The following is a 15,935-nucleotide window of genomic DNA, read 5'->3' as shown; positions in this document are numbered from 1 at the left end:
AAGAAATTTGACAATCATGACAATAATTTAGTGAATAAACATAATAAATATTGATTGGAAAAATAAGTCCATGAACAGCAAAAAGTGTTTTTAGATTTCAACGAGCAAAACAAAAGTATTCTAAATCATTCTTCGTAAAAAAAAAGTGAGCCAGTGGAACCACCTTGCTCGCACCAAAATTGAGATTGAGAGTGTCAAAACTGCTCTGGCACACCATCAATAAATCAACGACACTCTCTCTACGGTAGACTCTACCGTGGTATTGAAACCAGCATTGGTAACCAAACATATTCATACAGATACAGACTACCATTCATCTACATTAAGGAAGTCTGAATAATACTGAAAACTTAATGGTGTAGAATTTCCAACAGGACTCCTTATTTTATATAAGACAAGGAGTGGTTTATTTTCCCATGGTTGTTACATCATCTTGTCTTTGAATATGCTCGAAGTACAGGGACTTTTATGGAATTCATTGACATGATAGTCAAGCAAGATGTCAACATCTCGTCCAACCCTCTTCCAGCAAAGCCAAAGCTGACCAAGGATCTTCACCCTTTCAAAACAGGCTGTATACAGGACGAGTTATTCCAGTAGGAACAGGTACAAATCTTACAATCAATTATCATTTGTTCCATATAGTCAATCTGAAATTAGGGGACCAACAATTGATACATTAGCTAGATTAAAAAAAGGGGGAGGTGGGTGTTGAAGGGGCATGTCATTGTGAATATTCTTTTACACCTGACCTGTTTCTAAGACATCTTATTTATTTCCTATGGCAAAGTGCAAGCAAATAATATATATCCGTATATACATTGTTCTGTCTTGGGACCATTTGATTAAAAAAGCAAGGGGGAGGGTTAGAATGGTCAAAATATTTATGTCCTTGTCAGCTTAGGACAGAATTTTAATTTTCAAGCTATCAACCAGGGTACAATACATATTTATTTTCTGCTTTAAAAAATCAATTTATAGACCAGAATCATGATCATGATGATAATAATCAAAATCTATTTCAACATATTCAACGTTTAGCAGGTCAGGTTTTTATTCTCTTCCACTAAGTTATATTTTCAGTTCTTACTGGAAGTTGTTCAGCTCTTTGTGTACTAAAAAAAGTTTTATCTCGTGGAAAAGCCTCCTACAAATACATGTTTTACATACAACAAACTGTACATGTAACACTAGACAACTTTATCCAGAGAATAATATTTTTTTAATGAACTAATAGGCCATGGAGACTAAAAAAATCAAAAGCATTGCAAACTTTTGTAAGGTTCAATTTTAGGACCCTACATGTACATGTATGTAGATTACTTATAGAGCCCTTTTTAAAAGAAAAAAACATACATTTAAACTACATGCACAGTGATGCTACACTACCCTACATTTCCTGTCTGATATATTTTATTTCATGTAAAACAAAATTGAAGAATTATTTTATAGTTTAACACTTTTTATTTGTAGGGCTATATATGTGCAAGCAATGCTCAATTAAGATGAATTTTTGTAAAAGTGACAATAGCCAGGTCAAACTAAATACATGTATAGAAGAAGATATTGGTAAGTTATTATTAACTTATATATTAATTTAACTGTTTGTATAACATGGTAATCATACAAAGTATATGTAATCACTTATATAATAACATATTTATACAATTACATGTTATACATTTGTACATCAGTTTTATTAAACAGGTCTTTGTTAACTTGGTTTTCCCGTTGAAAAATCACTTTGCTAATTTTAATTTGTAGTACTATATTGGGCGGCTCCTATAGTTTCCATTCAATAACTAACAATGACTAATGAACTGTTCATACATTCCATTTCAATTATTTTATTTATTAATACGTATTACTTTTACTGTTAAGTCTGTTTTTTGTGATATCCATTTTACGTGACTCTGTATTTATGTATCCCGTCATACTTTGAACGACAAAATTATTTTATGTCTACCTGTACGAATTTCAAACGCGCGATTTTACGCCAGTACTTAATTAAAACCTTCCATCCTTTATGGGTAGATTTTTCATAGATATATAAAATAGTATAATATAAGCAAAATGAGGATGTTAAATTTGATGTACATGTATGCCTTTTTGTGCTTCTTCGTTACATTTGTTTGTTTTTATAGTGATTAAGATGATAACACAATGTTGACTGCTGTACCCCTATTTTTGACAATTTTACCTATTGTGTCTGTTTGTTTTGTTCATTCATCGTTGTCAATATAATGGAATTTGATGCGACTGTCATACAAGTGAGAGGTTTATTATCTAGCTATAAAACCAGGTTCAATCCACCATTTTCTACATAAGAAAATGCCTGTACCAAGTCACGAATATGACAGTTGTTATCCATTCGTTTGATGTGTTTGAACTTTTGATTTTGCCAATTGATTGGGGACTTTCCTTTTTGAATTTTCCTCTGAGTTCAGTATTTTTGTGATTTTACTTTTTCAAATATAAAAGGGGGAGATTTTTATTGGTACTTTTGAAGATATTTCAATTGTTCGATTAATTGATTGGTTGTTGGTAATGCTAATGTCCAATGGCAAATAGTTCATGCATGTTTAGGACAAGAACAATTAAAATAAATACATTATTTGGGTTCTTAATATGCTAAATCTAACAATGTATTTAAATAATTTAAGATGTTGCAATTGGGCCCCATTTTAAATTGGTTCACATTGATTTCAAAATGGTCCAAAATTTTTTTCTTATTTCTACACAACTTGAATTCTTGAGGTTCTTTTGATATACAAAATGCAAATGTTTTAAATTTAGATTTTTAATTTTGGTCCGGTTTTCAAATTTGTCCACATTTTAAAGTCCAAAGGGTCCAAATTTTAACTTAGTTTAATTTTAACAAAACTTGAACTCTAATTACAATGAATTAGGGTTCTTTGTATGATAAATAGAAATAATCAAATATCCTGAATATAAATATGTACTTAGATTTATGATTTTGGTCCCAGTTTTCAAGTTGGTTCAAATGGGGTCCATAATTTAACTGTGTTTGATTTCAACAATAATTTTAAAGATGCTGATTCAGCCTGAATCTAACCTGTATTTAGTTTTTGGGCCCTATTATGAAATTGGTTTACATTGAGGTCCAAAGGGTCCAAAATTAAACTAAATTTTAAATTTTAATTTGATCTTGGGGTTCTCTGATATGCTGAATCTATTAAACTTTATCTTTATACCATATTTATTCTGTGTTAGAAACCTATTCTTTGCACAGTATTGCGCAATAGCAAGAAATATCCATTAGCACAATATTGCGCAATAGCAAGAAATTGTCAATTGTACAGTATTGCGCAATAGCAAGAAATATTCAATTGCACAGTATTGTGCAAAAGAAGATACTTCGTATAAATTGCTTATTTCTTGACCAATTTCAATGGGGTTTTATTCTTGAATTCTTGGGGTTCTTTAATATGCTGTATCTAACCGTGTATTAAGTTTTTGGATTTGGGGCCCCGTTTTTTAAATTGGTCCACATTGAGGTCCAAAGGGTCCAAAATTAAACTTTGTTTGATTTCATCAAAAATTGAATTATTGGGGTTCTTTGATATGCCGAATCTAACCGTGTATTTAGATTCTTAATTTTTGGTTCCGTTTTCAAATTGGTCTACATATAGGTCCAAAGGGTCCAAAATTAAACTTAGTTTGATTTTAACAAAAATTGAATGATTAGGGTTCTTTGATATGCTGAATCTAAACATGTATTTAGATTTTTGATTATGGGCCCAGTTTTCAAGTTGGTCCAAATCGGGGTCCAAAATTAAACTTTGTTTGATTTCAACAAAAATTGAATATATGGGGTTCTTTGATATGCTGAATCTAACCATGTATTTAGATTTTTGATTTTTGGGCCCCGTTATCAACTTCGTCCACATTGAGGTCAAAAGGGTCCAAAATTAAACTTTGTTTGATTTCATCAAAAATTGAATTCTTGGGGTTCTTTGATATGCTGAATCTAACCATGTATTTAGATTTTGGATATTGGACCATAATAGGTGAATGTCCAATTTAAATTTTTTAAGTTCTTAGACCACATTCATTCTGTGTCAGAAACCTATGCTGTGTCAAATATTTAATCACAATCCAAATTCAGAGCTGTATCAAGCTTGAATGTTGTGGCCATACTTGCCCCAACTGTTCAGGGTTCGACCTCTGCGGTCGTATCAAGCTGCGCCCTGCGGAGCATTTTATTATTGTTGTAAAGATATTAAGGGCTATTTGGACATGCTTAAAAGGTGTGGATAATAACTATTCTGCAAAAATGAATTGGCTTTAGTTGGGAGAATTTTGTAACTGCATCCACTTACAGTAAAAGTTGTCAATTTTATTTCCTGTCAGTGGTATACATGAAATAAAAAAAAAATGTGGTATGATTGCCAATGAGAACAAATGACATAGAAGTAAAGCTATAGGTCTTCATACGCCATATGGCCTTCAACAATGAGCAAGACCTATACTGCATATATATTCAGCCATAAAGGCCCCAAAATAAGAAAATGAAAAAATATGAAAACTAACAGCCTGATTTATGTATGTATATTTTGTGGTTTTCAGATCTAGACTCGCAGCTAACCTTTCTGTCAGTGTCAACAACAACTGAACTTTCACAGCAGTCAACATCAGATTGGGAGACTGATAATGCTTCTGACAGAAACAATTTCAACCAACCAAACAAGCAACAGAAACTTTTCAACTTTAAAACATCAGTTAAATCTTCCATGGGATGATGTCTCAAAAAATAACAGTTCATCATTTATGGAGATTTTAATGTTTTGGTTTTTCTTTTACAAGAAAGTTAATGTACACTTGTTTTATAGTAAAACCTATAGCTGTTCAAGTATAAAAAAACACATTCAACTTTATTGAAATTGGAAGATTCATATGACTTATTTTAATTCTGTTATCTCCGAGGATGTGATGTAGAGCATTATAGGTACAGTAATCTTAACAGCTATCCAATTTCATTCAAAATTCTTTATAAATTTTGCACTGGTATATATAGACTAAGTAATTTGTTTTTCGTCTAGTTATGAGATTTTTTTATACCCCACGCAACGAGTTGCGGAGGGTATAATGTTTTTGACCCATCCGTCAGTCCCGTCCATCCGTCAGTCCGTCAGTCCTGTTTCTTGTCATCGCAACTCCTCTCAAACCACACAACAGAATTTCACGAAACCTTTTTAGATAATAAGGCCATACTATGTAGTTGTGCATATAGACAGGAAATTACTATTCAATTCTTTTTCTAGGAGTTACGCCCTTTGAACTTATTTACTTTAATGTACTACTGCAACAGTTTGTCATCGCAACTCCTCTCAAACCACACAACAGAATTTCATGAAACCTTTTCAGATAATAAGGACATACTACGTAGATGTGCATATCGACAGGAAATTACGATTTAATTTTTTTTCCAGGAGTTACGCCCCTTTGAACTTATTTGCCCAATATACTACTGCAACCTTTTGTCATCGCAACACCTCTCAAACCACACAACAAAATTTCATGAAACCTTTTCAGATAATAAGGACATACTACGTAGATGTGCATATCGACAGGAAATTACGATTCAATTGTTTTTCCAGGAGTTACGCCCCTTTGAACTTATTTGCCCAATATACTACGGCAACCTTTTGTCATCGCAACACCTCTCAAACCACACAACAGAATTTCATGAAACCTTTTCAGGTAATAAGGACATACTACGTTGATGTGCATATCGACAGGAAATTACGATTCAATTTTTTTTCCAGGAATTACGCCCCTTTGAACTTATTTGCCCAATATACTACTGCAACCTTTTGTCATCGCAACTCCTCTCAAACCACACAACAGTAATCTTAACAGCTATCCAATTTCATTCAAAATTCTTTATAAATTTTGCACTGGTATATATAGACTAAGTAATTTGTTTTTCGTCTAGTTATGAGATTTTTTTTATACCCCACGCAACGAGTTGCGGAGGGTATAATGTTTTTGACCCATCCGTCAGTCCCGTCCATCCGTCAGTCCGTCAGTCCTGTTTCTTGTCATCGCAACTCCTCTCAAACCACACAACAGAATTTCACGAAACCTTTTTAGATAATAAGGCCATACTATGTAGTTGTGCATATAGACAGGAAATTACTATTCAATTCTTTTTCTAGGAGTTACGCCCTTTGAACTTATTTACTTTAATGTACTACTGCAACAGTTTGTCATCGCAACTCCTCTCAAACCACACAACAGAATTTCATGAAACCTTTTCAGATAATAAGGACATACTACGTAGATGTGCATATCGACAGGAAATTACGATTTAATTTTTTTTCCAGGAGTTACGCCCCTTTGAACTTATTTGCCCAATATACTACTGCAACCTTTTGTCATCGCAACACCTCTCAAACCACACAACAAAATTTCATGAAACCTTTTCAGATAATAAGGACATACTACGTAGATGTGCATATCGACAGGAAATTACGATTCAATTGTTTTTCCAGGAGTTACGCCCCTTTGAACTTATTTGCCCAATATACTACGGCAACCTTTTGTCATCGCAACACCTCTCAAACCACACAACAGAATTTCATGAAACCTTTTCAGGTAATAAGGACATACTACGTTGATGTGCATATCGACAGGAAATTACGATTCAATTTTTTTTCCAGGAATTACGCCCCTTTGAACTTATTTGCCCAATATACTACTGCAACCTTTTGTCATTGCAACTCCTCTCAAACCACACAACAGAATTTCATGAAACTGTGTAGATAATAAGGACATACTACGTCGATGTGCATATTGACAGGAAATTATGATTCAATTTTTTTTTCTTACACTTATTTTATTTCTCCAATGACAATGTGGGGACGTGGGGTATGTGAGCGCGCTCACTAAGGTTCTTTCATTTTAGAAGCATTCATGATTTTCATGTTTGTATTGACCACATTGCAGCAACATAGATATAAGTACCTGGCAAATCTTGCCTTGTTAGCATACTAGGCTCAAAGGGTCATAAAAAAATTTCCATCACTAACTGTCTGTAAAAATCATCTGTTTAAAGTTTTCACTTTTAAACCATCATCTTAATAACTTTAGAAGAAGTGTCATACATATATATATATGTATACAAAATTTAAAAACTTTTCAATATATATATATATATATAAAAATTGGACATAACATCTATGAGCTATTGTCCCTGAAATGTGTAAATTTACAAATTTTCACAGTTTTCTGCTACTATCCGACAACTATATTAATATATTATAAGAATAAATTGCAAAAGTGGTCAGAAGAAACTTTTTTTTTACAGTCTAAACTTATTCTGAATTGTTTAACTTCTAATTTAAATTGATTGCGTTTGAAATATGTGTTTTTTATCGTTTTAGGTGCACAATTTGTCAATACGATCTATTTCAGCTCCTGGGAGCCTCTAGATTTATAATGAATAATTTGTATTTATGTATGATTATTTTCTTAATGTATTAAATGAAACATTAATTATTCTTTTCCATTTGTTGTTATACTTATTTATAAGTCCAGATCCTATCATATGTCAGTAGTTACAAATTAGATGGCAAAATTGAGAAAATTTGAATATGCAGGTTACCCCATTTTGTTGTGGCATATACCAGACACCAACATTATTTGCCGAGCTTGATATTTTTTTTGATTGGGTATATATAGTTATACTTTGCAAGTAGATATGTTGTTTTACAATAATAAACGGGTCTTGGAGTATTTTGGCTCTGAAAGATGACCAAAATCAGCCATTTTGGACATGTAGCTAAATAAGACATATTGAAACAGTTAGATTATACATACACTTAATAGACAGCATTGTTAATTCTATGCATTCTTACACTTAAAGTGATGTATTACTAGGAACAACTATCAAAAAATTATAAATGTTACCATATTTTTTTATTTAAACCAGCGAAATATGCCAAAAAGGCTTATTTTTGCTGTTTTCGAGCCATTTCATCTGTTAAAACATGGCGCTCAAAAAATATCCAGATCGGTTTAATATTTTCCCAAAAAAATTTGTGTGGTTATTTACATTACTAAGGTGCATCAATATGCCAAATATGAACTCATTTGGAAAAAGTGACATTCGGACGGTTTTGCATGGTTTTCTGGCAGATTGGCTCTTAAAGAACAAGTAGAGAATCCGTCTATTACAACACCTTTAAATGAAAATCTCGAGACTAGGCGAGTACGTTAATTTAACGAAAAGGGACAGGGAGCTTTTACAGAGAAACGTGACAAGTTCTATCAGGAGCTAGAGGCCCTATGGTCAGATCTAGAATTCCAGTGTTTGGAAGAGACCACGCCTCCTAACGAGATCCAGCAATTGCAAACAGCACAATATAAAATTGTACAAGCCTGTACTAATTATCGCAGGCTCACAGACGAGTACCTGAAATTTCTAAAAATACAAGAACGTTGGACAGTCTTAAAGACATTAATACGATTAATCTTTCAACAGATATTCGACTGTCCAAAGTGGACCTGACAATTGAAACTTTACACGAGCATCGCGTCACCCTGACAACGGCTAAATCCACAGAAACTTAAGGCTTCACAAGTTTGCCTCTAACTGTGCGGAAGTTATGTCTGCATTTCAAGCCAGTAATTTGGCCTCGAACCTTAAGGATCTGGACTTAGAAGCTGACAGCAAACCCCTGCAACGTAGACTTGGACTCAGCTGGGACGTGAACACTGACAATTTCCTATATTAATTGTCATCAGAAAATAAACCGATAACACGGAGAGGAATTTTATCAACGATAAACAGCATCTACAACCCTCTTGGATTTTTAGCTCCAGGGATTATACACGGAAAACTCCTACTATGAAAAATAGTATCTGAAACCGTCGACTGGGAACAACCTCTCTCTGATGACAAAGCAACTGAATGGAAATCTTGGAGAGATACTCTGTTAGCTATTAAAACCCTACGTATTCCACGTACCTACGTGCCATATCTCAGCAAGACCGTCACCAAGGAGCTGCATGTCTTCTCTGATGCATCCGAAAAAGCCATAGCAGCTGTTGCATATCTTGGCACGACCGACAGTAGTGGTGAACTAAACCTTGGGTTCATTCTTGGGAAAGCAAACGTTGCTCCAACAAGTGGTCACACTATTCCACGACTAGAACTATCTGCTTCCGTATTAGCAGTTGAGATTGCACAATGTATCATGGACAATCTAGATTTACATATAGACACTGTGAAATTCTACACAGATAGTAAAGTAGTCTTCGGTTACATCAGTAACGAGACAAGAAGATTCTTTATCTACGTTGCAAATAGAGTAGAAAGAATAAAAAAGTGTAGCTCTCCAACTCAATGGAATTACGTTCCAACTAACCGTAATCCCTCAGATTCGGGAACAAGAGCAGTACCAACCAACGAAATTCATAGTAGTGAGTGGTTACTAGGACCAAGACAACTTCTTTCCTCAAAACAGTAAGAAAATTCCGACGACGAATATCAAATCGTCGATCCTGATGAAGATCGAGAAATCCGTGCAACTGTTAATGTTGCAAAAATATATGCCACACCTGAGCGTAAAGGTATCTGACCTGATAGATTCAACCGATTCTCCAACTGGACAACACTTGTGCGAGCGATAGCCTTTTTGGAACGTTTCTCCCGTTTACACGAGTCAAAACAGGCAGAATCAGTGACCTCGCTAGAAAACTTTTCGAATGCCGAAAACCTCATTTTAATGTCCGCACAACACGACGTTTACGGAGAAGAAATAGATAGCATTCGACGTAAGGAAAAAAATCAGAAACGAAGCCCGATAGCTAACCTCAACCCCTTTTTGGACGAACGAGGACTATTACGAGTAGGAGGCCGTATTGCAAAATCTGACTTGAACCTCCGTGAAAAGAAACCTTTGATAGTCCCTGAACGTCATCATATAGCAACACAATTAGTCCGACACTACCATGACAAGATCAAACATCAAAGTCGCCACTTCACAGATGGAGCGATTAGATCCGCAGGATTCTGGATTGTTGGAGTGAAACGCCTGATCTCCTCAATTATTCACAGATGTGTGACATGTTGCAAACTAAGTGGAAAAACCGAGTGTCAAATTATGTCTGATTTGCCAGAGGACCGTCTTGAATCATCACCTCCGTTTACTAACGTTGGAATTGACACCTTTGGACCATGGACAATTGTTTCACGTAAAACCCGTGGTGGATATGTCAACTCCAAACGTTGGGCAATTCTATTCACTTGTTTAGGGACAAGAGCTGTTCACATCGAACTCATCGAGGAAATGAGCTCTTTAGCCTTTATAAACGCTGTCAAAAGATTCACATCCGTTAGAGGCCAAGTTAAGATCTTCCGATCCGACCGTGGAACAAACTTTATTGGCGCAATCGATGACTTGAAAATTGACTCAATCAACGTTGAGGATGGACCCTTCAAAAACTTTCTGTACAATTCCGGTACAACTTTGATCTTCAATCCGCCGCATTCGTCCCACATGGGTGGAGCCTGGGAGAGAATGATTGGTATCGTCAGGGGAATACTTGATTCTATGCTCTTGAATGCCGCCAGAAGGAGCCTTACGCATGATGTGCTCATCACGTTAATGGCAGATGTTTCAGCAATAGTGAATTTTAGACCACTGGTACCGAGATCGACAGATCCAGAGAATCCGTTAATTTTAACTCCAGCTATGTTATTGACACAAAAGACTGACTACATCTTCACTTCAGATCAGCTTGGAGAATTCGACAAACGCGATCTTTGTCTAGCCGAATGGAGACGTGTACAGGCTCTGGCCAGTGTTTTCTGGTCCCATTGGAGAAAAGAGTACCTGCCGCTACTACAACCACGAAGAAAATGGACCCAAGATCGCCGTGATCTCAGCGAAGAAGACGTCATTCTTCTAAAGGACAAAAACCTTTGCCGTACTCAATGGCCCATAGGAGTTATATTTAAACTCACTTAAAAGTTCAGACGAATATGTCCGGAAAGCAGAAGTACGAATACTCGTAAATAGAAAAGCCACCATCTACACACGACCAATCGTGGACATGATTCTTCTCTTAGAGAACGACTGTATACAATTTTGTGTTAATAGTGATACAATAGTAATTTATCAAATGCATACGAACTGTAAGTTATCTATATCCGAGATTTGAACTGTAAATTCTACTTTCGTTTTCATGTGATTGTTTTATAAAATATTTGCATTTCAATATAATATGTTCTATTTATACACATTGTAAGTATTGCTTTTTGTTTTATTGCAGTTTACCAATACACTGACTACTGTAACCTTTCTGGTGGAATATCATAATTACAATTTTCCAAAAGAAAGATAATAGATTGATCTTTTTTAAGCATTAATTTGCATCTCTGCCACTGGCGACCTTTTTTTGTGGGAAAAACCTTTCGAAATATTTAGTTAGAATTTCTTAAAAGATTTTTGAACTTTCGAAATTTCCGCCTGACAACCGAAACCGATCAGCCAATATTTTTAAGATTACCAATTGCATAAAGTAAATTAAATGATGCTCAATAGCTAGTAGATACATTGTCTTTTAAAATACAACAGGGATATACGGATCGTAATGATATTATGTGGATAAATTTTCAAGAGCTAAATTGACACCGCTTTATCACTACAATGGCTTTCATTTCTTTTATGAAAATTATGTAATGGGGCGATAATTTTGACGAAGTAGAATCCTGACTGTATACATTTTGAATTAAGTTATATTGAATAATGATTTTTTCGGACAAATACAAGAACATACATGTTGCCGAAAGATTTAGCGTTTACATCCCTGGGTTTGTTTAAAGGGTATTTTCATGGCACATGATAGTTTTAGCGTTTGAGTTTGAGTATGAGCTAGTAAAAAAACACTTTACATATCAACTGTGAAAGAAACTGTGTAAAATGGTGATCTAGCATTATATAACTGAAGCATAGTTAGCCATATTTTCCAGATGATTTATGTCTTAGTCACAACCAAACAAATGTATCTTTAATTTAACATACCACATAACGTAATGATGCCAGGAATACACAATACCAATTTCCATCAAACATTTCTGCGTCGTACAAATTTGCATTGTACCTTCCTTCAAAGCATTTAACAACAAATCCCATTTCTTCAAAGAAACCTTTTAAATGAGATACATCAGGATCTGAAATTATAAACGGACTTGTACCCTGTGATTTAGATAACAGGTTTTAAAAAAAATCTATAGGAACAGGTTTGATAAGGAAATGAACGACTTGCACAAGATATTAAGCAACTTAGGAATAGCTATACTTATATATGCTTATGAATTATGTATATAGCCTGAAAATAACGTACAAAAGCCACATTTGTATGCAATCATATATTTGTCTCTCAAACATTGAACAAGAACAAGTGAATAAAGCTGAAGCCTCGAACAAATGAATATATTCTACAGATGACAAATACATATGTTACAGTTCCCATTGGAACTATGTAAGATCATGTATCTCAAAGTACAAATTTACATTCTAACTTCTACTATAATTGGAAATTCAATCTTGTATTAAACTAGATAACATTGAATATATAGATAATATATTAACAGGTACATCATATCTGAAAAACAGGAAATATTAATGCCCTCAATTTAAGAATTCATTCATACATTTTTGCAGTCAAAATGTATTCTAGAAAGATCACCAATCCTTAACCTTTCATTTGATGCACATATTACCAAAAAATAATCTACATAGTTTGATATTTACACCTATGCGTAGGAACTATTTTGTAACAAATATGTACTACTTTCCAGTACGATCTTTTTAATCGAGCCCCATTTTATGGTGTATATCTTACAAAGTCTGTCCGAATCATTTTGCAAAGAATTCCGCTCAAACTGGTGCTAGGAGCCGTCTTAAACTTGCAGTGAGGTGAGAGTTTTTTGCTTTACTTTGAAGGCCCCACTGTGACTTTGAGATGAAGAACAGTATCACAAACGCTGTTCCTTTGCTTTTCTTGTGGTTTGTGTTGTCCATGTACTGATTTTGTGTATGCTTTTATGTTTACAATATATATTAAAAAATATATTTTGATTTACTTCATAATAAAAACATTGTGTGAATTATCAAAGTGAAATTTTTTTGCTTCAACTCTCCCTTAATCTGCCTTTAAAAAACATTGCATAAAAGTCACAAAAGTGCATACGCCGAGATATCATGATATTATATCATTTTGAGATTCTTCGAGATCCACTTTTTATAGTATGAGGTTATATATCTTATAATCAATATCTTACCTCTCATAATCCTCGACAACATTCCTAAAAACAAAAATGTATAATTAAAAATGGATATGTGGATGGAACGAATGATTAATAATACGAAAACAAATTACAAGGGGCATAATAGTATGCCTTAACTTTCCTCTATAATATACATGATATCTATCCTATCAACGAAAAATTCAATTTTGGTGACCTCGTGCGTCTATCCCAAATGCACTCAAATAAAAGATATCACAGCTGCCTTTAAGTTTGTCTTTAATCTTTGATTTAATCTAGAAATTGACAACGTTGGTCGGTATACAATTTATCTTTACGACAAAAGATTTGCTGTAGATTTTCTCATTCAAAACTTCCATTTCTGTGAAGCAATATTTTAGCTCCACCTGCGTATGAAATATAAAGATCTTGTTTGATCCGATAATTCAGCGCTTTCTTTACTTTACTATTATGCCTTGTTTCTGTAAGAGGGTTTCTACTTACAGGAAAGCCATTGTACCATGACTTCACGGACTCCATCACCCTTAGGTTGACCTTCATGGAACATAGGTGTCAAAGATGACCAGGAATTAGTTCCACCTGTGGTACCAACAATCCCGTCTCCTTTCCTCAATTGATAATTATCGAATGCAATTTATCTATAAATTATTATATGCACGAGCAATACAAAAGGTGCAACGAGTGGAGCAGAATATGTTTACCCTATCGCAGAACTTGAGTCCTACCCTAGTTCTGTTTGAAATGGGTTTGTGCTACTTTTGTCATCAATGTTGTATATCTTTTATTTAGTATTTGTTATTGCCTATCATTACTAGAACAACTTTGTGTATCTCTTGACCTTGGAAACCCTCATTTCATTTAAACTTTCAGTCTTATTGGTAAGACAATTTGATATATTTAATATATATAAAATGCATTATCACTGGATATAAATCATCGGTCTATTTTTCAATAGGCGTCTTTAGGGTAGCAGGAAGTACCAAAGTGTATTTCTGGTTTTTATTTGGGTTTCTTTGTTCAGTTTTCTAAATTTTCATTTCGTTTTTGTTGTTTTTGTCTTTTACATTTTTGGACTTGGTATTGTTAGGTTTTTTTTAAATCTTAATAAATTCTTTCTTTTTCAAACAAAATAGGACATATTCACCAGGCTTACACTTCTAAGTTATAAAAATTCGATTAGTATCTTTCTTTGGACAAAGACGAATTGAAAGATACCAATGGAAAATCAAAGTCAAAATTGAAAAGGCCATGACAAATAAACGTCAAAAAGACAAACAACAGTATACTAAACACCACAAGGGAAAAATGAATTTTACCTGTTAAATGTGAAATATAACCTCGATCTCTGTACAAAATGATTGCGAGTCCCTTTTGTCCTTCTGTTTTTGTATATGAATTTCCAGCTATAAAAAGGAAATGAAGATTATCCAAACAATCTATGACAAATATGTACGTAGCATTCTACTGATGTTATATGTATACTTTAAATATATCAAGACTTTACAAAATAATTTAATGTGTCAACTGCAAAGTTAAAATTTTCCTGTATTGATTATTAACTCTTGAACACTATTTGCTTTTCTGTATTAACGACAGGTTCAGCAGTATTTAACTTGTCGAAACTCCTGAAAATCACTGTCAAATATGTATTCCAACCAAAACATAGAGATGCATTCCTTGATACCCTTATTTTTTTTAATTAAAAAATGTTAGTCCTTTCCAAGGAATGTGTTATTCATCAAAGCTGATATTTACAACTGATATCATTAATTGAAGATAACATAAACGGACCTCTTGTACTTCAATAGATTAACATTTCTACAAACATCGAATAAGGATATGTACATTCTATTACACGGAGTACTGGCTACTGGGAAGGTGTTACTTTGACAGTCAGCCAGTCAAGATATCGACCTATAGGTAAGCCTTTAGGTTTCTCTTCAATGATCTATCGTTAAATTGAAGTAAACTATGATGTATGTAAAGAAAATTAGTTGTCAGTTATTTATTGATCCATAAGGAAACAAAAATGATAGAATAGTTATATTCACAATCATTGAAAAAACGACTGAATTTTATAAACCCGCTGTTGGTGATGGAACTCAAGCCATTTAATTTGAATTTGAAATTATTCTGTAAGGATCTGAGATAAATGGATGTCTTGTACTGCAGGTAACTTGTAACTACTAACATCCAACTAAGACCCAACATTCTGGAAAGTTTTACAATATACAGCTGAAGTAATCTATTTTTGAAAATCTTTAATGTATTGAAAATGCATACGTTTTGAAACAATTGATTTATAATTATGACCATATGATTGATGATTTATGTCAACACAGATGTGCTTGTGATACCCTCGAGTAAGAAACCTTCCCAATCATTGGTATCAATCCGGTGGTTGTAAATAAACTCATCATAGAAACCAGGATTACAATAAGATGATAAACAACTTCAGTACCTATAATCTATACTTCAAGCCATCATGTATTGATTGTGAAGTTGGTACGGTTTGTTGATCAAGAAGGTCTTGATATTATTAAAAAATGAAAAGACGACACGTTCTTTGATATTACCCCTGTTTATATAATTTCTGCTCAGACACTGGTGACGTTTTATAAATTCTGAGTAG

The 15,935-nt window shown here is 33.9% G+C and overlaps 1 protein-coding gene and 1 long non-coding RNA gene across 4 annotated transcripts in view; both read right to left on the bottom strand.

The window, feature by feature from the left end:
* LOC127723222 (uncharacterized) overlaps positions 1 to 15,935 on the bottom strand; it is a 94,760-nt gene that overhangs the window by 27,690 nt on the left and 51,135 nt on the right. For all 3 annotated transcript variants that reach the window (XM_052229783.1, XM_052229782.1, XM_052229784.1), the window contains 3 exons: positions 14,620 to 14,706; positions 13,319 to 13,342; positions 12,057 to 12,205 (listed from right to left, as the gene is read on the bottom strand). In XM_052229783.1, the coding sequence (XP_052085743.1) occupies positions 12,057 to 12,205; positions 13,319 to 13,342; positions 14,620 to 14,706 (260 nt within the window). The remainder of the gene's footprint in view (positions 1 to 12,056; positions 12,206 to 13,318; positions 13,343 to 14,619; positions 14,707 to 15,935) is intronic.
* On the bottom strand, positions 5,874 to 7,184 carry LOC127723223 (uncharacterized). Its single transcript, XR_007991947.1, has 3 exons — positions 6,732 to 7,184; positions 6,446 to 6,563; positions 5,874 to 6,277 (listed from the first exon to the last, which is right to left on the bottom strand). It is a non-coding gene; the product is annotated as an uncharacterized LOC127723223 (long non-coding RNA).

Source organism: Mytilus californianus, unplaced genomic scaffold (genome assembly GCF_021869535.1).
Source record: "Mytilus californianus isolate M0D057914Y unplaced genomic scaffold, xbMytCali1.0.p SCAF_13, whole genome shotgun sequence".
Taxonomy (NCBI): Eukaryota; Metazoa; Mollusca; class Bivalvia; order Mytilida; family Mytilidae; genus Mytilus; species Mytilus californianus.
The sequence above is the reverse complement of the archived record's forward strand: the minus strand, read 5'-3'. Positions and strand labels throughout refer to the sequence as shown.